Source organism: Arabidopsis thaliana, chromosome 3, assembly GCF_000001735.4.
Source record: "Arabidopsis thaliana chromosome 3, partial sequence".
Taxonomy (NCBI): Eukaryota; Viridiplantae; Streptophyta; class Magnoliopsida; order Brassicales; family Brassicaceae; genus Arabidopsis; species Arabidopsis thaliana.
In genome coordinates this window covers 7,441,053-7,466,196 of record NC_003074.8, presented here as the reverse complement: position 1 = coordinate 7,466,196, position 25,144 = coordinate 7,441,053, and the positions used below count along the sequence as shown (strand labels likewise).

Below are 25,144 nucleotides of genomic sequence, written 5' to 3'. Positions count from 1 at the left end.
ATAGTGATAAAAAGATTTACCTGAAATAAACTAAAGTGTGTATCTTTCTGACCACTTCTGCGATTAAAGGAGAAAGTAAACGATCAAAATGAAGTAAATAGATTAATATACCAAACAGATAAACCAGGAACCAATACACAATTAGCTACTAGGTCAAACATAGGGGTCGATAAGAGATTCGATAAACAATCTTCATATATTAAGAGAAACTTCTACAAATAATCTACTATTAAGTACGTACTTCATATTTTATAAGATATGATTAACAAATATCCCGGAATCAAAAAACTCAAAAATAGAGAGATTCAATAACCGATTATAAATAGCCGAATTTCCTGATATATGTTAGTTCAGTAGAGGCATACACACATAGTCAACAAGGTAGAGACAGGAACAATAATTGGTACAAAGATGAAACGAAAGAGATGTGAAATGGAAGAGACAACGAAGAAGAAGAAGATGACAGAGATTGGATCTGCCATTGAAGAACTCTCTGTTCTTTCCATAGCCAAGACCACAATAGTTACCACCGAAAAAGAAGCCATCAACATCATCAATTTACCTTTGAAGCCTCTCCTATCTTTCTGCAACATTATAGTCCAAGTTCTTGGTAATTTATAAATCTCCATAAATTAAAATTAATCCTTATGCGTTTTTTTCCCTTTCCATAAATATAAATAATTATTTCTAAATACTATGTTTTAAGTTAACGTTAAAGATAGTTTCTGCTCTTCCGAATCTTGTTCACTAGTACTGCTTGGTTTGCTTGAATTAGTTCCTCCAATGGTTGTCCTGAAACTTTGTTGATTCATTGCAGATAAGATTGGCCCGACAATGGCTGTTCTCCGACATGACATTGATCAAAATATTCAAGTAATTAATTTTGTCTCTTTCCTTTATTTTAATACTAATATATATACATCATTTTCAATGCTCGTAAGCTCTTGCGTAACCCTCTTTAGATATATACTCCATATATACTAAATTACTAAGTACATATTTATTAAGAAAACAAAGAATGCTCCATTTTTTTTATCTTGTTAGAAGAAAAAAGAGTATTTGTATACATACATTATTTTACCTTGTTACCTAAAAAAATGCAATGTATATGTTGCGACTCGTCTCCCAATATCTCTTTAGACACGTAGACCCATCGATACCTTTACGTTGCTTTCATGGTCATTTTTGTTATACTCTCTCTCTCTCTCTCTCTCGAATGAATGGACCTCGTTTTTTTCCTCCACACTCATTTTTCTTATTAATTATCAACAATTATTGACCTATTATTTTTATTGATTTTTGTTGTTGTTGTTTTGTTTAACTGTTCTGTTTGTAGAGGTTAGAGAAGATGTGGGAATCTGATCCTCTTGTGTACTCAAATTTAGTTGAGATACTGAGAAAAGAAGCCAAGGAGGGATCCTCTAGGAAACCTAAAAGTTGTAGTAGAGCTGCTCTTTGGCTAACGAGGTACGTACGTATCATTTTGGTTCATATATACTCCAAATTGAATATGAACCCACAATTGTTTTTAAACTATTGATTCCCAAACTATATATATAGAGCGATGGATTTTACATTGGCGCTATTGCAACGGCTGGTGAAAGACATGTCACAAAACATGGAACAAGCCATAGAAGAATGTTATAATTTGACTATAAAACCATGGCATGGATGGATCTCTTCTGCTGCTTTTAAGGTAATTATTACATGGTCATTATAAGTTGACAGTAAAAACAATTTATTCTCAAATTATTTTATGTAATATGTTTGTGTTTTTATGAAAGGTGGCTCTTAAACTGGTTCCAAACAACAACACATTCATCAATGTGCTTGCGGCGAAAGACGAGACACACCAAATGGTCCAAGATGATATTACAAGTCTAATTTCGTTGCTCATTCCACTTCTAAGCCAACTCCATTCTATTTTGGTAGGCAATTTTTTTTTTTTTTGTCAACAGAGAAAAAAGTTTTGTCGCTTTGTGTATCTATTTATAATTTCGATTATTGTTATTGTTTTTAATTTGGGTAGGAATTATACGAAGTGAGCAAATTAAAGTCACCGTGAGGAAGAGAACCGAAGAAAAAGACTGAAGGGTATAGTTTTGGTTATTGTAACAAAGTCTAACTTGTAGCATCACTCCTCTTTGATAAGTTTTATTAATCTCTCTTTTTTAACGAGTTACTGATCTAACTAACTGTTTTACCATGCATACAATGATGATTTCCGTGTATATATAAGCCCATGCATGCACCTAATGAATAGTCGATTCATAAATGTTTTAAAAAATCTGAAGATTGGGAGCCCATTTACATTACTGGCCCAATTTGTGAAACCTGAGTTTTTCTTTTTTGGTCAACCAAATGGTTCATAAAAATATAAAAAATAAAAATAGTGTGGAAGATGAACATATTACACGGCTCGAGAAAGTGCAATGTCCCACAGACACCAAATCCTTAAACGATGCTTCTCTTCTCTTACTTACTCAGTCACTACTAGCCTACCTCTAAACCAAAACTGCCAGATTTGTGTCGTTTTTAAACGACAAAGAAATCAGTAAACACATGTCAAATGTTAAGTAAACAAAGCCAGAAAAAGAGAAAAACAGAGTTTTTGTTTTCTTCTTTCTTTCTCACCTCTATAAAATGACAAAAGATCCATCATTATCGTTTAATTCACATCGGAAGTTTTATAACAAACAGATCCATGAATTTCATTACGTAAGCAATTACGTAATAGAATTATTTGTTTAGAGATCGACGAGAAATGCCGTCTAATTTCGTTTCAATCATTCTAACGAAAAAAGTAGATGTGGACTTCATTCAATACATCGTTTAGCTTAGGTAACAAACATCAACCTCACATTTCAGTCATAAAGGCACAAGCTTTTTCTTTCTTTTTTTTTTTCATTGATTGAGCTCTCTTGCTTCTCCTACAATGGCGGCTTTTATTGGTACGATTTTACCCATTTTATAGTGTTTTTGGCTTGTGTGTGAGGTTCTTGTGGTGTTCTTGGTTTGTGTGTAGGGAAAAAAGCAAACTTTTTAAGAATCTAACGAGTTTTAAATAATCTGTATATTTGTACAATCATTGATACTATATTACTATCTATGTTGGGATATGTCTTGGCTTCTTGTGTTCCTCAAAAGACAAAAAGACAGATTATATAACTACATATTATGCATTAAAACTTGTTAGTGATTTGCTAATTGTTATCTCTTGTGTATGTGTATGTGTATGATGTAGGGAGCCTTCCATGGTGTGACGTTGAATTGAATTTGGCCTCTTCTTGCTTCCAAAGAACGGCTATAGCTTTTGTAAATTTGTTGTTCCTCTGCATCTTCTACTTGTTCTTGATAGCTAGTTGTGTTTCTACACATTTTATAGTCAGGGGTCGTAAGAAAGGATGGATCTTTGTGGCTGTAGCTATATGTTGTGCTATTACTAGCTTCATTTTTCTTGGTGTTGGGTTAAACAGTCTGATTCATGGTGGTAATGACGTCACTGAGATCTCTTGGGTTGCTTGCTTTGTTGAAGGGATCATTTGGGTCTCACTTGCTGTTTCTTTGCTTGTCAATGGATCCAAGTGGGTGAATATTCTTGTATCTGTTTGGTGGGTGTCTTTTGCTTTGTTGGATTTAGTTGCAAAGAGTGGGATACTTTTGCAGGGAAATGGTATCCGAATCCTCGACATTTTAACCTTGCCAATGAGTCTTTTGCTTCTCCTTTGTTCATGGATGAATTTGAGATCTTCTTCTGCAGCAGCTCAAGATTGTAGTGTAACAGGACTTTCTGATCCTCTTTTAACTAAAAATCCTAGAAAAGAATCGGCGAGGTTAGCAACAGCTGGATTTTTCAGCATTCTATCTTTCTCTTGGATGAATCCTTTACTCTCGCTGGGATTCAAGAAACCATTATCCCCTGAAGATATCCCAAGTGTAGTCCCGGAGGATGAGGCTCAATTAGCTTACAAGAAATTTTCTCAAGCATGGGATACTCTTCTTGGAGATGAAAGCTCAACTAAGGAAAGAAACTTGGTGTTTAGAGCCGTTGTGAAAGTTTACTTTAAAGAAAACATTTTCATAGCAGTTTTTGCATTTCTCAGAACATTTGCTGTTGTTTCTCTTCCATTAATGCTATATGTCTTTGTGGATTATGCAAACAGTGACCACAGGGATCTCCGCAATGGGTTCTTCAACTTAGCTTGTCTAGTTATGCTGAAACTAGTTGAATCCTTGACAATGAGACATTGGTATTTTGCATCAAGAAGATCAGGAATGAGGATTAGATCAGCGCTAATGGTAGCTGCATACAAAAAACAGCTAAAGCTATCAAGTTTAGGGAGGAAAAGGCATTCATCTGGAGAGATTGTGAATTATATCGCGGTGGATGCATATCGTATGGGAGAATTCTTATGGTGGTTCCACTCGGGATGGAGCCTTTCGCTGCAGCTTTTGCTTTCTACAGCTGTACTTTTTGGAGTGGTTGGTGCAGGAGCTTTTCCAGGTTTAATTCTTCTTCTCCTATGTGGTCTGCTGAATCTACCATTTGCAAAGATGCTACAGAACTGCCAGACACAGTTCATGATCGCGCAGGATAAGCGATTGAGGTCCACCTCAGAGATTTTGAACAGTATGAAAGTCATTAAGCTGCAGTCATGGGAAGATGAGTTCAAGAAAAAGATAGAATCTTGTCGTGATGATGAATTCACATGGTTGGCTAAAGCTCAGCTGACAAAGGCCTTTGGTTCTTTCTTGTATTGGATGTCTCCAACAATAGTTTCTTCTGTTGTTTTCTTGGGATGTGCTCTATTGAAGAGTGCGCCGCTGAACGCAAGCACCATCTTCACGGTTTTAGCTACACTAAGAGTTATGTCAGAGCCTGTCAAAATTATACCTGATGCAATTTCTGCTATCATCCAAGGCAATGTCTCGTTCCAAAGATTAAACAACTTTTTGCTTGACGACGAGCTAAAGATGGATGAAATCGAAAGAAGTGGTCTGGATGCATCTGGAACAGCAGTTGACATACAAGTAGGTAACTTCGGTTGGGAACCAGAAACTAAGATTCCAACTCTTCGGAATATACATCTGGAAATCAAGCATGGGCAAAAAGTTGCAGTTTGTGGACCAGTTGGAGCAGGAAAATCATCGCTGTTGCATGCAGTACTCGGAGAAATACCTAAAGTTTCTGGAACTGTAAGCAAATCAGCCACCAAGACTGACTTTCACTTTTTTCATTAGATATACATTTGTTTGTTCCAAATGTTTCCTTTACGTTGTCCAATTGAAACAGGTAAAGGTCTTTGGGTCCATCGCTTATGTTTCTCAGACTTCTTGGATCCAAAGTGGTACCATCCGGGACAATATCCTCTATGGAAAGCCCATGGAAAGTAGACGATACAATGCTGCTATTAAAGCATGTGCGTTGGATAAGGACATGAACGGTTTTGGACATGGTGACCTCACAGAAATAGGACAAAGAGGGATTAACTTGAGCGGAGGACAAAAGCAAAGGATTCAGCTGGCCCGTGCTGTCTATGCAGACGCCGATGTTTACCTGCTTGATGATCCTTTTAGTGCTGTGGATGCACATACAGCTGGAGTTCTTTTTCATGTAAGTTTGAAACATTGCTTTCGAAGAAGCTTTTCTTAATGACTGCTTCTTATTATGTTGAACTGTGACTGCAGAAATGTGTTGAGGACTCGCTGAAGGAGAAAACTGTTATTCTGGTCACTCACCAAGTTGAGTTCCTCTCAGAAGTTGATCAAATTCTGGTAAAACTTGAGAGTAGCAGGAAATGCAAAAACAATATTGTCTTTGTCTTACCCGTTTGATTATTACTGACTGATGATCTTGATCAGGTTATGGAGGAAGGAACAATCACTCAGTCAGGAAAATATGAGGAGCTCTTAATGATGGGGACTGCATTCCAACAGCTGGTAAATGCTCATAATGATGCAGTAACTGTATTACCTTTAGCGAGTAACGAAAGCCTCGGAGATCTTAGGAAAGAGGGCAAGGACAGAGAGATAAGAAACATGACGGTTGTCGAAAAAATCGAAGAAGAGATCGAAAAAACGGATATTCCAGGGGTACAACTTACACAAGAAGAAGAAAAAGAGAGCGGTTATGTTGGGATGAAACCTTTCTTGGACTATATCGGTGTCTCTCGAGGATGGTGTCTTCTATGGTCAAGCGTATTGGGTCAGGTTGGCTTTGTAGTTTTTCAGGCTGCATCAACATACTGGCTGGCTTTTGCCATCGGGATCCCTAAAATCACGAATACAATGCTTATTGGAGTCTATAGCATTATATCAACTCTTAGTGCTGGTTTTGTATATGCGAGAGCTATTACGACTGCCCATCTTGGACTAAAAGCTTCCAAAGCCTTCTTCTCTGGTTTCACAAATGCAGTCTTCAAAGCCCCGATGCTTTTCTTTGATTCTACTCCAGTTGGCCGCATTCTCACCCGAGTAAGATCTCTTTGCTTATAATTATATGGAATACACTACAGCTCAATGTATGATATAGTTGAATGTAACATGTGCAGGCTTCGTCTGATTTGAACGTGTTGGACTATGACGTTCCATTTGCCTTCATATTTGTGGTAGCACCGGCTGTTGAGCTCACTGCAGCTCTTCTCATCATGACGTATGTCACATGGCAAGTAATTATCATAGCCCTTCTTGCTTTGGCAGCCACGAAAGTTGTTCAGGTACATGATTCGATTCTACTTCTGTTTTTAGTTGTTTTATGCAGCAAATAAGTCTGTATTAACATCCGCTTCTTCTTTGAAAAAAGGATTACTATTTAGCCTCTGCAAGGGAGCTGATTAGGATCAATGGAACAACCAAAGCTCCAGTGATGAATTATGCTGCAGAAACCTCACTTGGGGTGGTGACAATTCGAGCTTTTGGAACCGCAGAGAGATTCTTCAAAAACTACTTAAACCTAGTTGATGCAGATGCCGTGCTATTCTTTCTGTCTAATGCAGCCATGGAGTGGGTGATTTTGAGGATAGAGACTCTGCAGAATGTGACTTTGTTCACTTGTGCACTTCTTCTTATCCTTATTCCCAAGGGCTACATAGCTCCAGGTACATGAATTATTATAACTCATCATATCTTCCTGCAGCCTGCAATTTTAACTTACCTGTTTTCACAGCTTGTGTCAGTATAGCGTGAGCATTTCCTTGAAAAATTTGATCAAACTGAAAGGTTGTGCATGAACTTGTGCCTTTGTGTTGCAGGCCTCGTTGGACTTTCGCTCTCCTATGCATTAACACTGACACAAACTCAGGTGTTTCTGACCCGATGGTATTGTACTTTGTCGAATTCCATCATTTCAGTAGAGAGGATCAAACAATATATGAACATACCAGAAGAACCTCCTGCAATTATAGATGATAAAAGACCACCTTCCTCATGGCCTTCCAATGGTACAATTCATTTGCAGGAGCTTAAGGTGAGAAGTAAACATAACTTGTTATAAGATGATAGTAATAGTTATGCAAAAGGCATTGATTTGCATCATTTCTTTGTTTCAGATAAGATATCGACCCAATGCTCCGTTGGTTCTCAAAGGAATCTCTTGCACATTCAGGGAAGGGACAAGAGTAGGAGTTGTCGGGAGGACGGGAAGCGGAAAAAGCACATTGATCAGCGCATTGTTTCGCTTGGTAGAACCAGCAAGTGGTTGTATATTGATTGATGGGATTGACATAAGTAAGATTGGCCTTAAAGACCTGAGAATGAAACTGAGCATCATTCCTCAAGAACCAACTCTTTTCCGTGGCTGCATAAGGACAAACCTTGATCCTTTAGGTGTTTACTCCGACGATGAAATATGGAAGGTGAAATAACAAACAAAGACTGAGATTTCCAAATCAAAAGATATAAAATCTTTCTGATAAAACCATTCTTTTTGCAGGCTCTAGAGAAGTGTCAGCTCAAGACAACGATTAGCAATCTTCCTAATAAACTTGATTCTTCAGGTAAATGGTAAAAAAGCTGTAATATTTTCATTTCACAAAAAAATGGGTTTGATGACACTTAGGTTTATGTTTTTTCATTGGTGAGAAGTGAGTGATGAAGGAGAAAACTGGAGCGTGGGACAGAGACAACTGTTCTGTCTTGGAAGAGTACTGTTAAAGAGAAACAAAATATTAGTGTTAGATGAAGCTACAGCTTCCATTGATTCAGCAACTGATGCAATCATTCAGAGAATTATAAGAGAAGAGTTTGCAGACTGTACAGTGATAACAGTTGCACATAGAGTACCAACTGTCATAGACAGTGACATGGTCATGGTTCTCTCTTTTGGTAAACAACATTTTCTCTCATTCTTTCATCTCTTAAACCTACTCATAATGACCAATGAATGAGTTTCGGTTTTGGTTTTGGATAGGTGATTTAGTAGAGTACAACGAGCCTTCGAAGCTAATGGAGACTGATTCTTACTTCTCTAAGCTTGTTGCTGAGTATTGGGCTAGTTGCAGAGGAAACTCTTCTCAGAATCTCCAATTATAAGCCAGCTGCTACTGAAACTGAAGTGTCAGTGATTGTTAATCACGTTCTTCATCTACCATTGTAGTTTTGAGAAAAAGATGTAAAATAAAAATTCAAGCATGGATAATGATAGTAGAGTAGCTCACCAACCCCTACATGAACTTTGAGACAGCGATTACGACCAATACTCAATCATTGCTAGAAAGACAAAACTACCCCTACATAAAAAAACATATTACAATAATAACATTTCACCAACCACAAATTCTTTTATATGGAAACACTGATCATCATGCTCTGTTTCAGGCTCAAACGTTACTTTCCAAAACAATCTTTTCAGTTTTAGATAAAAATTTGATATTAACTTCTGATTCATGACGACACAAGATGTGATAGTCAATGATCAGAATGATCAGAAACAGTGTAGTAATGACGTCATTTTCCGATCGAGATTGCCTGATATATACATCCCTAACCACCTCCCACTCCACGACTACATCTTCGAAAATATCTCAGAGTTCGCCGCTAAGCCATGCTTGATCAACGGTCCCACCGGCGAAGTATACACCTACGCCGATGTCCACGTAACATCTCGGAAACTCGCCGCCGGTCTTCATAACCTCGGCGTGAAGCAACACGACGTTGTAATGATCCTCCTCCCGAACTCTCCTGAAGTAGTCCTCACTTTCCTTGCCGCCTCCTTCATCGGCGCAATCACCACCTCCGCGAACCCGTTCTTCACTCCGGCGGAGATTTCTAAACAAGCCAAAGCCTCCGCGGCGAAACTCATCGTCACTCAATCCCGTTACGTCGATAAAATCAAGAACCTCCAAAACGACGGCGTTTTGATCGTCACCACCGACTCCGACGCCATCCCCGAAAACTGCCTCCGTTTCTCCGAGTTAACTCAGTCCGAAGAACCACGAGTGGACTCAATACCGGAGAAGATTTCGCCAGAAGACGTCGTGGCGCTTCCTTTCTCATCCGGCACGACGGGTCTCCCCAAAGGAGTGATGCTAACACACAAAGGTCTAGTCACGAGCGTGGCGCAGCAAGTCGACGGCGAGAATCCGAATCTTTACTTCAACAGAGACGACGTGATCCTCTGTGTCTTGCCTATGTTCCATATATACGCTCTCAACTCCATCATGCTCTGTAGTCTCAGAGTTGGTGCCACGATCTTGATAATGCCTAAGTTCGAAATCACTCTCTTGTTAGAGCAGATACAAAGGTGTAAAGTCACGGTGGCTATGGTCGTGCCACCGATCGTTTTAGCTATCGCGAAGTCGCCGGAGACGGAGAAGTATGATCTGAGCTCGGTTAGGATGGTTAAGTCTGGAGCAGCTCCTCTTGGTAAGGAGCTTGAAGATGCTATTAGTGCTAAGTTTCCTAACGCCAAGCTTGGTCAGGTTTGTTTTCCTAATTTTTGAGCTCTTATTGATATTTTTTTCTTGGTTATTTTGATTATCATTTATATTTTATTTTTCTGAGGAAATTTAATATTTCATGTTTGTTAGTGATGTTATGCAAATTCTGAACTTTATTACATTTGTGGCCCCTGAATTCCGAAATATTGGACAATGAATATTATGGTGTTTGAACCCATTTTATTCAAATTTTGTTGGTAAATGATTTAAAACTTTTGGACTATATTACTTGATTTGTACTCTCTGCACAAAGGCCATACTAATTTTCTCCAGAAGGATGGATGCATTTTATTCAGTTTATTTACTATATGAAACCTTACATTTGGAATATGGACATTAATAGACTTACTATTTTTTATTTTGTTTGAACTAGATATGAAATCAACACAACCAAAGTTAATGAAAGATTTTTGAACATTTTTAAATTGATTTTGGACTGTTTTAACTTTTAGAGCGTCTACTAACTCTCTTTTTAAAAACGTTTTAATTTTTAAAGCCACACCTACTAGTTTCAGCGTTCATAAAATTAGTTTAGCTAAAAATTAAGATATAAGCTTTCTATGATAAGGACTTACCAATTTCGAGTTTGAGATAATTATTTGCGCCACTTAGTTAGCATAATGAATACCACTCGAGATCATTTCCTTAGTTCCACCTATAGGCTATGAACTTTTTGATTTAAAGATTATTATACAATTCTAATAACTTTTTGTCCCAAAAGTTATAAATGTATTTTGAAATATTTGTTGGGTAGGTGAGATAAGATTTTGTGGTATAGGTCATGTGGTTGGTCGATCTTTATTTGAATTTTTTATTTATCATGCAAACACAAATTGTGTTTGAAAGTTTTAAAAAATTGAAGACTAAAACGGCTCTGTTTCTAAACTTAACGTTTTGGATGTTGGTTACTACGAGCAGGGCTATGGGATGACAGAAGCAGGTCCGGTGCTAGCAATGTCGTTAGGGTTTGCTAAAGAGCCGTTTCCAGTGAAGTCAGGAGCATGTGGTACGGTGGTGAGGAACGCCGAGATGAAGATACTTGATCCAGACACAGGAGATTCTTTGCCTAGGAACAAACCCGGCGAAATATGCATCCGTGGCAACCAAATCATGAAAGGCTATCTCAATGACCCCTTGGCCACGGCATCGACGATCGATAAAGATGGTTGGCTTCACACTGGAGACGTCGGATTTATCGATGATGACGACGAGCTTTTCATTGTGGATAGATTGAAAGAACTCATCAAGTACAAAGGATTTCAAGTGGCTCCAGCTGAGCTAGAGTCTCTCCTCATAGGTCATCCAGAAATCAATGATGTTGCTGTCGTCGCGTATGTGAATTTTAAACAACGAAGACACTAACACAAACCACTAGGTTTCGAATGTCTTTTGTTTTACACCGTTTCTTATTTCCTCAATTTGTTTTTTTAATGTGCAGCATGAAGGAAGAAGATGCTGGTGAGGTTCCTGTTGCGTTTGTGGTGAGATCGAAAGATTCAAATATATCCGAAGATGAAATCAAGCAATTCGTGTCAAAACAGGTGAACTAATTATCAATTTCTTTTTAATAATGAAATGTTATAAATCATTCGATGAATTTTGGATCTTGACGTTCATAGTGTGTTTAATTGTGTGTGTGATTTAGGTTGTGTTTTATAAGAGAATCAACAAAGTGTTCTTCACTGACTCTATTCCTAAAGCTCCATCAGGGAAGATATTGAGGAAGGATCTAAGAGCAAGACTAGCAAATGGATTAATGAACTAGGTTTTATATGATCCACGTATATGAATGCAATCTTATCAGAAAAATGAAACAAAATTTCGTTTTGTGAACAAAGGAATTAAACTTACACGTAAAAGAATAATATTTGTGCTTTTTCCTTTATGTGTATGTAATGGATAAATAGTTGTATCTTTTGTTTGGTGGGAATGATGTAACCTTTCCATATTGTGGCATATTGCTCGAATATAATCAATAATTGCCTTAAAAAGTAAGCAAAACTACATTCACCCAACAGGAATAAGCATCCTAGAGGGGAGGGAAATACTTGAGTATCAAAGACTAGAGACGGCCACCCATAGAGAATAGAATCAAGTGATCATGAAGTCGTGATATATCAGAATTTGGAGTTACAATTTGCATAGAGACAATCCAAGGGAAGATGCCCATTTGTGAGATGGATAATTTGGTTAGCTGAACAATAAGTTTCATTTGCGGTACTTAAAGAGTTACTGAGGTTTTGTCGTGTTCCTATAATTAAATCTAATCGGACCGGTAAGCAGAATATGCTCGTGTGTTAGGTGAAGATTTGTCGCTATTGCAATCCATTGAGATTATAGTAATCAAAATGACACTAAAATTTATATGATAGAGAAATTACAACACGTTCGTGGTCTTTGACTATTGGTGGTTCTATAAGTCTTATATTTGCAACTTTTGAGTCAATGTCATATTTAGGGGCCACCAAAATTCCGAATATTTTATTGGTAATTCTACTTAATTATTTGGTGACACCAAAACTATAGTGACATAAACAGTTTTTTTTTTTTTTTTTGGGAAAAGGCGATACATATGTTTATAACATTTTTTAATATACAACACTATTTACACCCATGTCGTCATTATTGGGGATCCATTCATTATTGTTTCCTCTTCTTCTTTTAGGAATCACTCATCCAAATCGATATCCAGTATTAGATTTAATTTAAGTATGACTTATTGAGAACTTATAAGCCTTAAGGTATGCACCTAAGACGCGAATTTATGAGCATTGGGACGAGTTAGAGAATAATCATGTGATCATTTATAAAAATCAAAGACATACAACTACAATTTTAAACCTAGCAGGAACGGTGGTAGCAACTTAAATTTCATTATTTCAAGGCAACAACCGTTCCAATAAAATACAAAAAGGTGGAAACTACTGCAAGGCTAATTCATATTTTCTTTACATTTGTCCTTATATTTTGGAGAATTCTTATGTTTTAGCTATCCGTATAATTCTTATGTTTTTGGCATTTGCCATAATAAATCTATCACAATTGTTTTTGGAAAATATTTTCTAAATTGTTTTATCAGAAGATTTAGGTTAATTTTAATCTATTGTATCAAATGGTGAATATTTTGAAAAGTATAACCCGATCTAATGCAGAGTTTGTAATTTCTCCAAGTTGTTTTGCAATAGTCAAAACTATACATCCATGGAAATGAGATCCGGGTCACTATAAAAAACTAAACAACTTGGTAACGACTTGCGACCTTTTTTTTTGCTTCAAGTCCCTGTTTTGTTTGGTTATCGAATACGCGTTAGTCGCTTGTGAACATTTCGTAGAAACTCTGCATAATCAAATATGTAAAATTATCTCATGCTATATTAAAAAGATGGTTAATTAAGAGTTAATTGCAATTTTCTTATATTAATTAGATATGAATTATTTTAGATTATCAGTCCTGCGTTTACAAAAGGCCAATTAGATATATCATCACTACTACTTTGGAAGATTAGTAAGGTAAATACAGTTTTGTATGGTTATTTCTTTTGGGGTGTTTTTTAAATTGTCCAGAGAGCAGTAAATAATATCCTACCAAACAAACAAACGAACAAAAAAAACAGCAAATATTATTGACCAAGAAATGCAAATAGATTATCCTTCGAAGATGAAGTCACAATCAACTCTATAATTTATAAAATATCGTACAAAACTTATAGTCACGTTTAAAGTATAAGTGTATAACAATAGTATGAAGTCTGCATGCTCAAATATGAGTATTCACATTATGCTCATGGAGAATTTTTGGAGGTCAACTGCGGAATGTATATAGCTATTAGCTACTACGCGCCTTTCTTAATATTCTCGTATAAATTTTGGTATTATTAATTTTATAAGCCAAGTTGTCAATTTCATAACTAATTATTATATTAAAATTAAATTTCATACAAGGATAACATATTAAGTATACACTGAGATATATATTAACAAATTTTAGTGTTAATTAAAAATAGTTTCCGATTATTATGATATAAAATACTTATTAAGTTATAATATTGACAATTTTTGATGAAGACACGTAGAAATGGCCCACTCACCAACTACGTAGCAATGGCTTATATACAAAATCATTAAGAAAATCGCATCTAATGGGAAATAAATCACTATTACTATAAAACAAAATCAGCCTTCGTCCATTAATTAATAATTACTAATCCAAACGTACCATTATAAAAACCCAAACAACAGAAAAAAAAAGGAAAGAAAAGCAAGTGTTACATTTTGAAAAGAAAGAAGTAAAGAAGAATTAGAATCTCCACACAAATGGTGCTCCAACAACAAACGCATTTTCTCACAAAGAAGATAGATCAAGAAGACGAAGAAGAAGAACCTTCTCATGATTTCATTTTCCGATCTAAGCTTCCTGATATCTTCATCCCTAACCACCTCCCTCTCACCGATTACGTCTTCCAAAGGTTCTCCGGCGATGGCGACGGAGATTCCTCAACAACCTGTATCATCGACGGTGCCACTGGCCGTATTTTGACCTACGCCGATGTACAAACCAACATGCGGAGGATAGCTGCCGGAATCCACCGGCTCGGGATCCGCCACGGAGACGTCGTAATGCTTCTCCTCCCGAACTCGCCGGAGTTTGCTCTGTCTTTTCTTGCCGTTGCTTACCTTGGAGCCGTTTCCACTACCGCGAATCCGTTCTACACTCAGCCGGAGATCGCTAAACAGGCTAAAGCCTCCGCCGCGAAGATGATCATCACGAAGAAATGTTTAGTCGATAAACTAACAAACCTCAAAAACGACGGCGTTTTGATCGTTTGCCTAGACGATGACGGTGACAACGGCGTTGTTTCGTCGAGTGATGATGGTTGCGTGAGTTTCACGGAACTGACTCAAGCGGACGAAACAGAACTTCTAAAACCTAAAATATCGCCGGAAGACACGGTGGCGATGCCGTACTCTTCCGGAACAACGGGACTTCCAAAGGGAGTGATGATTACTCACAAGGGTTTAGTTACAAGCATCGCTCAGAAAGTCGACGGAGAAAACCCTAACCTTAACTTCACGGCCAATGACGTCATCCTCTGTTTTCTCCCAATGTTTCACATTTACGCTCTCGACGCGTTGATGCTTTCGGCGATGAGAACCGGTGCAGCGTTACTGATCGTGCCGAGGTTCGAGTTGAATCTGGTGATGGAGCTGATTCAAAGGTACAAAGTCACGGTTGTGCCGGTGGCTCCTCCGGTGGTTTTAGCATTCATTAAATCCCCTGAGACGGAGAGATACGACTTGAGCTCGGTGAGAATTATGCTATCAGGTGCAGCTACACTAAAGAAGGAGCTTGAAGACGCCGTGCGACTCAAGTTTCCTAATGCCATTTTTGGTCAGGTCAGTTTTACTTCCCTTAATTTTCTATGTACTTTCATAATTACTTATGTTATTTTCTTCATGAGTTTTAATGCAAATTACTATATGGACTCTAGTGAAAACGTTCAGAATCCTATAAACATGACTACTGAGACGAACTTGAGAGTAGTTTTGATCATACACACGTTTCATGTGGTACTTGAGAGTTACTAATTTTTGTCATCTTCGTATAAGTAGTAAAAGATACTACAAGAATAGTTTAGTAGAAAATACTAGCGGTAGGTGAAGATTTGTCGCTATGTACTATTATTGTCTAGTAACTTGAGTAACAATTTCGTGGTCTAAATATCAAATAAAAATGGATGAGTGGTTCACCAAATCTAGGCATCAAAACTATTAATGTCATTGTCTAGATCTTAGGTGACACCACATTTCGAATATTTATTGGTAATTGAGATGTTAAAGTACCAATATTTGACTTAATAAACTAAAAGATTTTGGCTTTATCAAATGTAGACATTGATGACATATCGTTGTCATTATCTTGAGTATATACAAGTCGATCAATTAGGTGAAAGTTTAGTGTCTCGTGGTTGGTAAACGATTAATACAGTAGTATATTTTATCCAAAGACAAAATCCAAATCATTTCACCAGTATGAATAGTATTATTTTATCTTAAAAGCTAAAATCTTAAAAACCAAGGTAGCACCCACGTTGAGCTAGACGATCAAATCGATTTCTGCTTTGTCCAATTTACCAAGCTATTTAAAGCCAAATAATTGAAATATAGGTAGGTCGTTATATTAGGCTAAGATTTATCTCAAATGCTTAACTAAAGGAATAACAAGGGATTCTAGTTGTGTGGTTTTATAAGATTGGTCCAATTTCACTTAAGTTTGTTTATTGTAGAATTTTATATGTGAATAATTTGAATTCCAATTGAAAAGATATTATAGTAAAAGAAAAAATAGTGCGAACAAAAAACTTTAATCCCATAAAAAGAAAAAGAAAAATGAAAAGTTCTTCTAACATCCATATTTTGCATCATATCATAAAGATAAGAAAGATACATATCATAGACGTACAGATAAACAAACATATCATCATTTGTGAAATACATAGTACAATAATTTGCTTTTAAATAGAGTTTAAGTCACACACACTGACACACACGATAAAACGATAATGTCTGCAAAAACACTTTAATCCCATTGCCTAGAGGACAGCTTCTCCACTTTGTCTTTAAGGTTGGTTTTGCCGTGTTGTTTTTATCTTTATATAATGATCTATTTTTTGGATTATGAAATGAATTCACACATTTTAATTATTTAAGAAGATCCATATACAGGTTTATAACAGTACTAAGTGATGATTATTTTTTGTTTTTGCATAGTTTAGTTTATTGGGTAAACATTCATTACGTGTCTCTTTATACGAATCACCCATCCAAAATTTCAAGTAGTCTTTTAGTTCATTTATTATTTCATAACTATTTGACTTATTGATTTGACAAGAAACAACAAAAGTGTTGACTTATTGATAGATTGTGGGATCATAAAAGTAATTAAGCGTCAACCACGACCCACAACAACAAAGCACATGTTATACATTAATATCTCGTTTACTTAATTACAGTTTTCAGAATGCCGTTTCATGTCTTCGTCACTGGCGATGTTATTATCATGTTGGACAATATTCGACTGTTGTCGTTTTTACATTTTCGTATTGACTAAAACTAAAAAAACAAAACTCTGTTTCAGGGTTATGGAATGACCGAGTCCGGAACGGTAGCTAAGTCATTAGCGTTTGCAAAGAACCCATTTAAAACCAAGTCCGGTGCATGTGGGACTGTGATCAGAAACGCCGAGATGAAAGTGGTCGATACCGAAACCGGAATCTCCTTGCCGCGCAACAAATCTGGCGAGATCTGCGTCCGAGGTCATCAGCTCATGAAAGGTAAAAAGGGTCAAACGATCAAGCTATGTCCCTTCTTTTTTTTCCTTTGGGAGAATAAACATTGATAGGGAAAACATGGTGCAATGTTGTTAGGTTATTTGAATGATCCGGAAGCTACTGCACGAACCATAGACAAAGACGGGTGGTTACATACAGGAGATATTGGGTTTGTGGATGATGATGATGAGATCTTCATTGTTGATCGGTTGAAGGAACTGATCAAATTCAAAGGCTACCAAGTGGCTCCAGCTGAGCTTGAAGCATTGCTTATTTCTCATCCTTCTATCGATGATGCCGCAGTTGTTGCGTGAGTTCAAAACAAATCTGAAACTTCCAAACTGAGACACTAAAATGGTTGTTGTCTCTAATGATATTTGAATTTTCAGAATGAAGGATGAAGTAGCTGATGAGGTTCCAGTAGCATTTGTAGCAAGATCTCAAGGGTCTCAGTTAACTGAAGATGATGTCAAGAGTTACGTAAACAAACAGGTACGAATTCGCTTTCGGTTTTTCAATGCGAAACACACACAAGATGGAAAACTGTCTATGTCTTAAATCAATGGTGTGATGGTTTATATAGGTGGTTCACTACAAGCGGATTAAGATGGTGTTTTTCATAGAAGTTATACCAAAAGCAGTTTCGGGCAAGATTCTGAGGAAGGATCTGCGAGCTAAATTGGAAACCATGTGCTCTAAATAGACACAAGAGAGTTTCAAATGTATGTGTAAATTCGAACATTATAGTCTCTAAGAAGTAAGGAGTAAGAAGCAAGTATTTGGTATTTGATTTGGTTTTCACGAGATCAATCATGTAAAGTCAACAAATCTAGGAAACCTAAAGCTAAGCTACCCTCAGAAACATAAATTCATTTCCTATAATCATCATTTCACTATTTTCTTAAGAAGAATTATAAATTTAGAGAATTAAGGAACAGAAACATACCCACAAAAGCGACAATGAGAAGTGATTACGCTGGGTAGACTTATGTACTGGGACACACACTCAAAGTTATCCTCCTCTGCAAGCTGAATGCTTCAAGTATTCAGGTGAATCAATCAGCACAAACTTCAGCAAACCTGCAGAGAAAGACGTGGCCCAGCCGCCCAGCGGAAAGGTCTAATGTGGTTAGAAGTCAAGACCAATAGGACACTTGAGAGCTAGATTCCTAGCCATAAGGTAGACTTTTTTGAGTAGATGCTGAAGAACCTAGAATCTGACCTGGACAGTTGAGAGTTACATTCCTAATCACACTAAAACATCAAGGCAATTTGACGGATACTGAACACAAAACCATTGGGAGAGAGAGAGAGAGAGAGAGAGAGAGAACGAGAAGCAGAAACAAGGTGAATAGCTGATGTTTACATGCATGATGCATGCTCAAAGATGGAACCAAATGAAAGCTTTCTGAATTTGACCAATTGCAAGAGCATCACATGATTTCGTTCAAACAAAAGTTCCTAAACAAGCTTTCAACTTTTACCGCAATAATTAGACCATAACTGGCAAAGAAAAAATAACGCAGTAGGCACTAGGGTAGCCTTTGTAATGTTCACAAGACGGAAACTAGAAAACCATAAAGAGAATTAAAGGAAGAAGCTTTATTAATGAGAATTATCCAATGAAAGATCCTCCATTTACTTCCTTATATAAACAATAATATAAGCAAATCCAGCTAAAATCACTCTTAAACCATAAGAATTCTTCTTGTCTATTTTTTTGTTTCCATTTCTAGCAAAACATTCTTCATTACCCATAAGACAAATCAAGCTTAGCAGCATAAGATAAAGACTCAATAAACCCTAACCACAAACTGAGTTTCTTCCTGACGACTCATACCCCAATCACAAACCACATTGTTCTTCTACTCTTCTCATTATCTTTGCTTGGGGTATGCAAAACTTATGGAAAAATGTCAGGAAAAACTACGAAAAATTGAAAAACAAGAAAGACGAAAATGGTAGAAACACTAAGAGGCAGAAGGAAGAGGACGAGGCGGCGGCAACATTTGACGGAGATTAGGACCACCGGTAGCTTTAAGTATGAAAGGATGCTGCAAAAGCTGTTGAGCTGACCATCTCTTAGGAGGATCACTCTGTAAACAACAAGAAACAAAGTGACGAAACTCCTGAGACGCCGTAGCCGGAGCTTCAGGTGGCTGAGACATACAAATAGCACACATAAGACTAGCCCAATCACCTTGTCTACTCACAGCAAAAGGAAACCTCCCCAAGTAAAACTCCAAGATACTAACACCTAAACTCCAAACATCTCCAGCATAACCATCGTAACGACCATGATTCAAATCAGTATTAATCCTCTCAGGACTCATATAAGCAATAGTACCAACAGATGAATTACAAGGATCCATTGTTTGTGCCAAGATCCTACTCACACCAAAATCAGCAATTTTCACATTTTTAGCTGAGTTTATAAGAAGATTCGAAGGTTTGATATCACGATGAACGATATGACGACGATGAAGATAAGCTAATCCACTAAGAATCTGACGAGAGAGATCAGCTAATTCCTGTTCTTGCCATATATGAGCTCCTTCAAGAGATCCTTGATCCATAAACTCAAGCAAAACCTGGATCTCACCGTTATGATCAAACATATCGTGACATTTCACAACGTTTGGATGATCAACACTTCTTAAGATCTCGATCTCTCTACAGATCTGACGTCTCACGGTATCTTCGTGGTTTCCGTAAATCACTTTGAGAGCGAAAGGACGTGACGTCGGAGTGTGGATTACTTTGTAAACCGTTCCTCCGGCTCCGCTTCCGATTCGGTTCACTCGTTCTAGCTCGGATAAGCTTTTAGCGGCGGAGATGTTGGTTGAGATCGCGGAGGAAGACGCCGGAGCGGATGAAGAGGAAGAAGGAGGTGGGAGAGGGAGAGGTACGGCGAGAGCGACGTCGCGGTGTGGGAGTGGTAAGCTTAGGTCAGGACGTTTGCGTAAACGGTTCTTCATAGGTGAAGCTACTCCAGAAGGAGATTGAATCGGTTTCATGGCTTTTAGAAGAAGAGGGAATCAAAAGTTTTTTTTTTTTTTCACAAGGTTGATTCTTTATCTTCCAGGTTTGTATTTATCATCATGATTGACTTGACTCTAGGGTTTGTTTGATTCGTCGTTTTTCAAAGAGATCAAATCAAGAGGAGAATGAAGCTTCATCGAAGAGATTTGTGAAAATGATTGTAAGAAACAAGAAAAAAAAAAAAAGTTAAAATGGTAAGACGAAGGTACGCGTTGATGGAAAGAGCGTGGAATACACTCGCACTTGTGTGGCTCTGTGTTGTTACACGTTAACCATGTTTTTTGTTTGGTCGGGTCTGAATTGGATTATAATATCATTAAGAGTGTTTAAGATCGTGGATTTAGATACTATAAATTTGGTGTTAGGTATTTAATATTTTTAGAAAGTAAGAAAATACAGATTAAAGTTTCTTTCCAATAAAAACAATTGAAAAAAGAAAAACTTAAAGTAATTATAATTCTAAAAAAATTAAAAACTAATTTTCTTTTTAAAGTTTTTAACAGAAAAAGAAAGAAATAAAATTAAAGTGGTACAGTGTTCACGTGCGATGCATGTGACTTAAAAAATAAGTTTGCCTTCTTTGCCGTCAATTCTTCCGCAGAAGTTTTTTCGAACAATCAATCTCTGACTCTCTGAGTAATTAGGTTTTTTTTTTATCTCATGGCCGGCGCCGGAATCCACCCATACCACCAGCAGTGGCCGCCGGCAGGTGCGCCGCCTCCTCCAGCCGCAGTATCATCAGCTGCTCCACCACATCCGCCGCCCATTCATCACCATCCTCCTCCTCCTCCTGTTTTAGTTGACAACCATAATCGTCCTCCTTATGACGAGGTTCAACTCTTTCTCTTTCTCTCTATACATATCGGTGATTCTTGTGCTGTGTTGTCGAGATGGGCTTGCTTGATTTTTGTTTACGTTGAGGTTTTAATTTGCCTGCTTTTTGATATACAATGTTAGCTTGATTTTGCTACGGAATCGATAAATTGTCCAAAGTTATGACCTTTTTGATAAGAATGATTTTTAAGTTTGTTACTAAAATCTCACTTATGACCTGTTGCATAAGTGAGAAAGGTTCTCTTATCTTGTCATGTAGTTGGAGTTTTCTGATTTTGGGAAAACGTGATCTCTTACACAAGTTTGAATCTGTTGTTCAGCTGCGGACAATCTTCATCGCAGGGCTTCCCGATGATGTAAAAGAGAGAGAGCTTTTGAATCTCTTGAGATGGTTGCCTGGTTACGAGGCTTCTCAGGTGAACTTCAAGGGAGAAAAGCCCATGGGGTTTGCTCTTTTCTCCACAGCTCAGTTTGCAATGGCAGCCAAAGATACCCTTCAGGTCTGTCTGCTTCTGATCATTGTTGACTCAGATCCTTTTTTGTCTTCACATTATGACATATGTTGTTCTTGGCATGCAGCATATGGTGTTTGATGCTGAGTCAAAGTCTGTGATACATACAGAGATGGCCAAGAAGAATCTTTTTGTTAAAAGAGGTTAGCTCTACCTTTATGACATAAAATGGCTGTATTTTATCTATCTTAAGCATTAGTCATGTTACTGAAGCATGTTTGATACAGTTTTGTGCATTTATACGGGGTCTCACTACACTCTCCCCTTTATCTAGTTTCTTACTTCCTTTGTTAATATCACAAACCATATATAACCTTTGAACTCAATCTTTATTCTGTAGGTATTGTTGGGGATTCAAATGCTTATGATCAAAGTAAGCGCCTACGAACTGGTGGTGACTGCACACACTCTGTGTATAGTCCATCTCCTTTCCATCCTCCACCTCCTCCTGTGTGGGGACCTCCTCATGGGTTAGGCATTTGCTTCTCCTTCATATTTCATATGCTGTGTAGAAATTGGACGATGTGTATTTGGTACACCGTTTTATGTTAAGTTGCTTATTTGACAAGAAGATAAATTGGTTCAGATATATGGCACCTGCACCTCCACCATATGATCCCTATGCAGGTTATCATGCTCCCCCTGTACCAATGCCTACGCCCCCACCTATAGCAGCTCCTAGTTCTTATGTGCCTGTCCAGGTGAAGTTGCACTGTTTTCATCATTTTATTTATCATATGGTGGTTGTGCAATTATATACCCGGAATCCATATTGTACTTGCCTCTCCTTGCCTAAAAATTACAATCTCGAACTTCATTCTAATTAGCTTACATGCTATACTCTCTGGTGGTTGTGTTGTGGAACAATAGTTGTTGCCTAATTTAAATGCATTGTCTACTGCTCTGAATTTGCTAAAGTTTCTGATTGTTTGATAAATTTTGTACCTAGTTTGATGAATATCTAGCCTAGGTTTGGTGATCTGATATATGTCTCATGTTGTTTTCAAATTTTTTTCAATTGCAGAATATTAAGGATAATCCACCTTGCAATACCCTATTTATTGGTAATCTTGGGGAGAATATAAACGAAGAAGAATTGAGGAGCCTGTTGAGTGCGTGAGTATCTGTTCCCTTTAGTGAGACTCCTGTCCATTGCTTTCCTTGAGATCTTGGCCTTTTTGTAGACCTGTGTTCTCAAGAATTCTGCGGTAAACTGTACTTTCATTTTGCAGGCAACCTGGTTTCAAACAAATGAAGATTCTGAGACAAGAAAGGCATACAGTTTGCTTTATTGAATTCGAGGTTAACTCTGAGACCTTCACCATCTGTGTATATGTGACAGAAAATATTCTTCTAGCATATTGTTAAATTCTTCTATCTGGACTTGCAGGATGTCAATAGTGCCACAAATGTTCACCATAATTTGCAAGGTGCTGTCATTCCAAGTTCTGGTTCAATTGGCATGAGGATCCAATATCCTTATATACTTTTACTCTTTCTGATTATTTAATATTCCAGTATGCCAAGTTCTTTTTTCTTTTCTGTTTGATTCTTCTTAACCCAATGATACATATTCAAAGAATCCATATGGGAAGAGAAAGGAAGGTGGCGGCTATTCTTTCTTTCCTTCTCCGAGTGCTAATGGAGCCCAAGGAGCCCTGACATATCAGTAGGCCTTGAAGGGGGACGTACTCTCTTCCTTATCTCCCAACAACTGCACGAATACGATGCATCTTCCAGGCAGTCTGCATTTCATCCATTTCCATTCTCGACATTTTTAAGCATCAGCATTGCTTTGTCATGTGTTGGGTGCATATAGTGTGACCTCATCAACATATAACATGTTTCAGTTTCTATTAGCTCTGCTACATGCATTCGCAGTGTGGTTTTTGATGATTGTTTGAATTATATAGGAGTTTGGTTTGCTATTTGTTTATCTTATTGCGGCTTTAATACATCACTTTGTGGGATTCATTTTCATCATTCTGATCGATTCATCCTAATGAAACGTTAGCTAGGAAAAAACATAACATTACATTAGATCATAACATGATAACATCCGGAGGCCTTCCATCAACTTCGTTTCACTGCATGGACACGGAATGTTGCTCTCATGATTGATTCATCCTAACGAAACTCCATTTGCTATGTTAGCTGATATACCATTACATTAGATCATAACATGATAACATCCAGAGGGGTTTGATCAACTTCGTTTCACTGCATAGACATGGAATATTACTCTCATGATCTATCACATCGGTTTCATTCTTCAGCATTTCCCATGTCGATCATTCTCTGTTCTTACTTAGGCTGATGAACAAGCACATCCGTTTTGTCAGAAGTTGACAGCTGATATAACATTTGAAGATAGGCATTCCATTACATTGTAGGTTTATTATAGTTGAGCAAACATATATACATTCCCAGCTCTGGCTTGGCCTTATGCAGGGACAATCCGTAAAGAGAAAGCCCAAGCTCTCGAATAGAGATGCGTTTCACCTACAAAGTTGAGGTAAGGTCATCTTCGGACGTCCAGGAACAGAGCCAGGAGTTCCTAAGAGCCTATCTTTTTACAATGGAGTCTACTTATCCAATCCAACTTATCTCTTTTCTAACTGATGTTTCTGTACGGCTTTGGGCTACTTGACTCTGGATGTGAAAACCAGAAGCGAATTTAGTGATTCTTCAAATGAGAAAGTTTCTCTTCCATTTTCAAGAACAATGTGTGTATAATTGGTCGCTTACTTATCAGATTTTGAGGTATAGGATCTCTAGGGCCTAGTTTCATGTTTTGTTTCTCTGAATTCGAACCATGGTAAATTTGCTGTAAAGAGAGGTAGGTAATATAATTAACCCAAGAGACAACCCAAGAAGAATCGATAAAGGAGTGTCTCAACTCTCAAGTAAGAAACATGTTTTCATTATTATGATTGGCGAGTCTCAAGCTTTCATCACTGTAGACAACAAAGAAAAAGATTTGTTGCACAAAAGGGTTTGTGCATTCCTTAGACCAACTTTCCAGAGAAGCAAAACATCTAAAACCACAAAACCATGGTCTTAAAAGAAAATTCTTAAACGTCAGGTGTGTCTGAGCGCAGAACTGTCAAGAAAAACAAGATAAAGAGTTGGGAGGTTAATAAAAAGAAGAAAAAAAATATAAAACGGAACTGAGAGGTAAAAGATTGAAACCCCTCTTCAAGTTGTTCAAGTAAAGATCATCAAGCAAAAGGTAGAGATGTCGATCAAATTGGTGGAACAAACGCACGGAGAGGGAGGAGAATCGTGAGTAACGTGCCTGGTTTCTGAGGCTTTCCATCGGACCATTTTGGAGAGGGAGAAGTGAACCTTGTCGCGATTGATTGTTTCAGCTTTGAATGGTTCTTTGAGACGGATATACGCCGTCCCCATACTCGTTCTCAGCCCATTTTAGGCCTTTCTGAATTAGGCCCAAATACGTTTACGTGTTTTTAGAGGAAAACTTTCAACGTGC

General features: G+C 37.5%; 6 protein-coding genes and 2 long non-coding RNA genes across 24 annotated transcripts; 5 read left to right on the top strand and 3 right to left on the bottom strand.

Annotated features, from left to right (window-relative positions):
- Window positions 1-221: 221 nt before the first annotated feature.
- On the top strand, window positions 222-2,363 carry GLTP3 (Glycolipid transfer protein (GLTP) family protein). Of its 3 annotated transcripts, NM_001161160.2 has the most exons (6): window positions 222-610; window positions 818-873; window positions 1,337-1,467; window positions 1,561-1,696; window positions 1,785-1,928; window positions 2,030-2,363. In NM_001161160.2, exons 1-6 carry the CDS (start codon window positions 412-414, stop codon window positions 2,063-2,065), a joined length of 702 nt encoding a protein of 233 aa, NP_001154632.1. In that variant the 5' UTR covers window positions 222-411; the 3' UTR covers window positions 2,066-2,363. The 3 variants fall into 3 exon arrangements, with proteins under 3 accessions (NP_001154632.1, NP_850619.1, NP_566679.1); NM_180288.2 differs by lacking the exons at window positions 222-610; window positions 818-873 and adding an exon at window positions 914-1,178 and having other exon boundaries at window positions 2,030-2,270; NM_113021.3 differs by lacking the exons at window positions 222-610; window positions 818-873 and having other exon boundaries at window positions 914-1,467; window positions 2,030-2,270.
- A 189-nt stretch (window positions 2,364-2,552) lies between these two features.
- Window positions 2,553-8,764, top strand: ABCC8 (multidrug resistance-associated protein 6). 6 transcript variants are annotated; one of them, NM_001338517.1, is made up of 13 exons: window positions 2,553-2,951; window positions 3,245-4,504; window positions 4,594-5,196; window positions 5,294-5,614; window positions 5,689-5,775; window positions 5,863-6,474; window positions 6,552-6,716; window positions 6,803-7,097; window positions 7,251-7,465; window positions 7,548-7,853; window positions 7,931-7,994; window positions 8,083-8,322; window positions 8,408-8,764. In NM_001338517.1, exons 2-13 carry the CDS (start codon window positions 4,388-4,390, stop codon window positions 8,527-8,529), a joined length of 3,147 nt encoding a protein of 1,048 aa, NP_001326627.1. In that variant the 5' UTR covers window positions 2,553-2,951; window positions 3,245-4,387; the 3' UTR covers window positions 8,530-8,764. The 6 variants fall into 6 exon arrangements, with proteins under 6 accessions (NP_001326627.1, NP_001326629.1, NP_001189944.1 ...); NM_001338520.1 differs by having other exon boundaries at window positions 2,672-2,841; NM_001338518.1 differs by having other exon boundaries at window positions 2,553-2,841; window positions 3,245-5,196.
- Window positions 3,139-3,393, bottom strand: AT3G04085. The gene has a single exon (NR_141063.1). It is a non-coding gene; the product is annotated as an other RNA (long non-coding RNA).
- Window positions 8,765-8,792: 28 nt separating the features above from the next.
- Window positions 8,793-11,928, top strand: 4CL2 (4-coumarate:CoA ligase 2). Of its 3 annotated transcripts, NM_113019.4 has the most exons (4): window positions 8,793-9,917; window positions 10,854-11,266; window positions 11,374-11,476; window positions 11,581-11,928. In NM_113019.4, the coding sequence occupies exons 1-4, from the start codon at window positions 8,883-8,885 to the stop codon at window positions 11,698-11,700; spliced, it is 1,671 nt and encodes a 556-aa protein (NP_188761.1). In that variant the 5' UTR covers window positions 8,793-8,882; the 3' UTR covers window positions 11,701-11,928. The 3 variants fall into 3 exon arrangements, with proteins under 3 accessions (NP_188761.1, NP_001327048.1, NP_001327049.1); NM_001338515.1 differs by having other exon boundaries at window positions 8,804-9,917; window positions 10,854-11,476; NM_001338516.1 differs by lacking the exons at window positions 11,374-11,476; window positions 11,581-11,928 and having other exon boundaries at window positions 10,854-11,339.
- A 2,162-nt stretch (window positions 11,929-14,090) lies between these two features.
- Window positions 14,091-18,157, top strand: 4CL5 (4-coumarate:CoA ligase 5). 4 transcript variants are annotated; one of them, NM_113018.4, is made up of 5 exons: window positions 14,091-15,329; window positions 17,071-17,266; window positions 17,360-17,573; window positions 17,653-17,755; window positions 17,847-18,157. In NM_113018.4, the coding sequence occupies exons 1-5, from the start codon at window positions 14,250-14,252 to the stop codon at window positions 17,964-17,966; spliced, it is 1,713 nt and encodes a 570-aa protein (NP_188760.3). In that variant the 5' UTR covers window positions 14,091-14,249; the 3' UTR covers window positions 17,967-18,157. The 4 variants fall into 4 exon arrangements, with proteins under 4 accessions (NP_188760.3, NP_001326761.1, NP_001326762.1 ...); NM_001338512.1 differs by having other exon boundaries at window positions 17,360-17,755; NM_001338513.1 differs by having other exon boundaries at window positions 14,122-15,329; window positions 17,653-18,157.
- MKK5 (MAP kinase kinase 5) lies at window positions 17,699-20,593 on the bottom strand. Of its 2 annotated transcripts, NM_001338511.1 has the most exons (2): window positions 18,210-20,593; window positions 17,699-17,720 (listed from the first exon to the last, which is right to left on the bottom strand). In NM_001338511.1, the coding sequence occupies exon 1, from the start codon at window positions 20,278-20,280 to the stop codon at window positions 19,234-19,236; it is 1,047 nt and encodes a 348-aa protein (NP_001319606.1). In that variant the 5' UTR covers window positions 20,281-20,593; the 3' UTR covers window positions 17,699-17,720; window positions 18,210-19,233. The 2 variants fall into 2 exon arrangements, with proteins under 2 accessions (NP_001319606.1, NP_188759.1); NM_113017.4 differs by lacking the exon at window positions 17,699-17,720 and having other exon boundaries at window positions 18,624-20,466.
- A 291-nt stretch (window positions 20,594-20,884) lies between these two features.
- On the top strand, window positions 20,885-24,746 carry AT3G21215 (RNA-binding (RRM/RBD/RNP motifs) family protein). Of its 4 annotated transcripts, none has more exons than NM_001338508.1 (10): window positions 20,894-21,136; window positions 21,460-21,639; window positions 21,719-21,794; window positions 21,992-22,121; window positions 22,238-22,352; window positions 22,676-22,767; window positions 22,884-22,953; window positions 23,042-23,124; window positions 23,222-23,708; window positions 23,842-24,428. In NM_001338508.1, exons 1-9 carry the CDS (start codon window positions 20,966-20,968, stop codon window positions 23,322-23,324), a joined length of 1,020 nt encoding a protein of 339 aa, NP_001326441.1. In that variant the 5' UTR covers window positions 20,894-20,965; the 3' UTR covers window positions 23,325-23,708; window positions 23,842-24,428. The 4 variants fall into 4 exon arrangements, with proteins under 4 accessions (NP_683582.2, NP_001326441.1, NP_001326439.1 ...); NM_001338510.1 differs by having other exon boundaries at window positions 23,222-23,687; window positions 23,821-24,426; NM_148740.5 differs by having other exon boundaries at window positions 20,885-21,136; window positions 23,222-24,746.
- On the bottom strand, window positions 24,476-25,068 carry AT3G04065. Its single transcript, NR_141062.1, has 2 exons — window positions 24,945-25,068; window positions 24,476-24,605 (listed from the first exon to the last, which is right to left on the bottom strand). It is a non-coding gene; the product is annotated as an other RNA (long non-coding RNA).
- Window positions 25,069-25,144: the final 76 nt, after the last annotated feature.

Coding starts and splice junctions, on each gene's coding strand:
- GLTP3 (NM_001161160.2), top strand. CDS start 412: ATGAAACGAAAGAGATGTGAAATGGAAGAGACAACGAAGAAGAAGAAG. Junction 1,468..1,560: donor GCTGCTCTTTGGCTAACGAG/GTACGTACGTAT, acceptor CTATATATATAG/AGCGATGGATTTTACATTGG. Junction 1,697..1,784: donor TCTCTTCTGCTGCTTTTAAG/GTAATTATTACA, acceptor TTTTTATGAAAG/GTGGCTCTTAAACTGGTTCC.
- ABCC8 (NM_001338518.1), top strand. CDS start 2,808: ATGTGGACTTCATTCAATACATCGTTTAGCTTAG. Junction 5,615..5,688: donor CAGCTGGAGTTCTTTTTCAT/GTAAGTTTGAAA, acceptor CTGTGACTGCAG/AAATGTGTTGAGGACTCGCT. Junction 7,995..8,082: donor TAATAAACTTGATTCTTCAG/GTAAATGGTAAA, acceptor ATTGGTGAGAAG/TGAGTGATGAAGGAGAAAAC.
- 4CL5 (NM_113018.4), top strand. CDS start 14,250: ATGGTGCTCCAACAACAAACGCATTTTCTCACAAAGAAGATAGATCAA. Junction 17,267..17,359: donor AGGTCATCAGCTCATGAAAG/GTAAAAAGGGTC, acceptor CAATGTTGTTAG/GTTATTTGAATGATCCGGAA. Junction 17,756..17,846: donor AGAGTTACGTAAACAAACAG/GTACGAATTCGC, acceptor TGGTTTATATAG/GTGGTTCACTACAAGCGGAT.
- 4CL2 (NM_113019.4), top strand. CDS start 8,883: ATGACGACACAAGATGTGATAGTCAATGATCAGAATGATCAGAAACAG. Junction 9,918..10,853: donor CTAACGCCAAGCTTGGTCAG/GTTTGTTTTCCT, acceptor TACTACGAGCAG/GGCTATGGGATGACAGAAGC. Junction 11,267..11,373: donor AATGATGTTGCTGTCGTCGC/GTATGTGAATTT, acceptor TTTAATGTGCAG/CATGAAGGAAGAAGATGCTG.
- AT3G21215 (NM_148740.5), top strand. CDS start 20,966: ATGGCCGGCGCCGGAATCCACCCATACCACCAGCAGTGGCCGCCGGCA. Junction 21,795..21,991: donor GAATCTTTTTGTTAAAAGAG/GTTAGCTCTACC, acceptor TTTATTCTGTAG/GTATTGTTGGGGATTCAAAT. Junction 22,954..23,041: donor TTTGCTTTATTGAATTCGAG/GTTAACTCTGAG, acceptor CTGGACTTGCAG/GATGTCAATAGTGCCACAAA.
- MKK5 (NM_001338511.1), bottom strand. CDS start 20,280: ATGAAACCGATTCAATCTCCTTCTGGAGTAGCTTCACCTATGAAGAAC.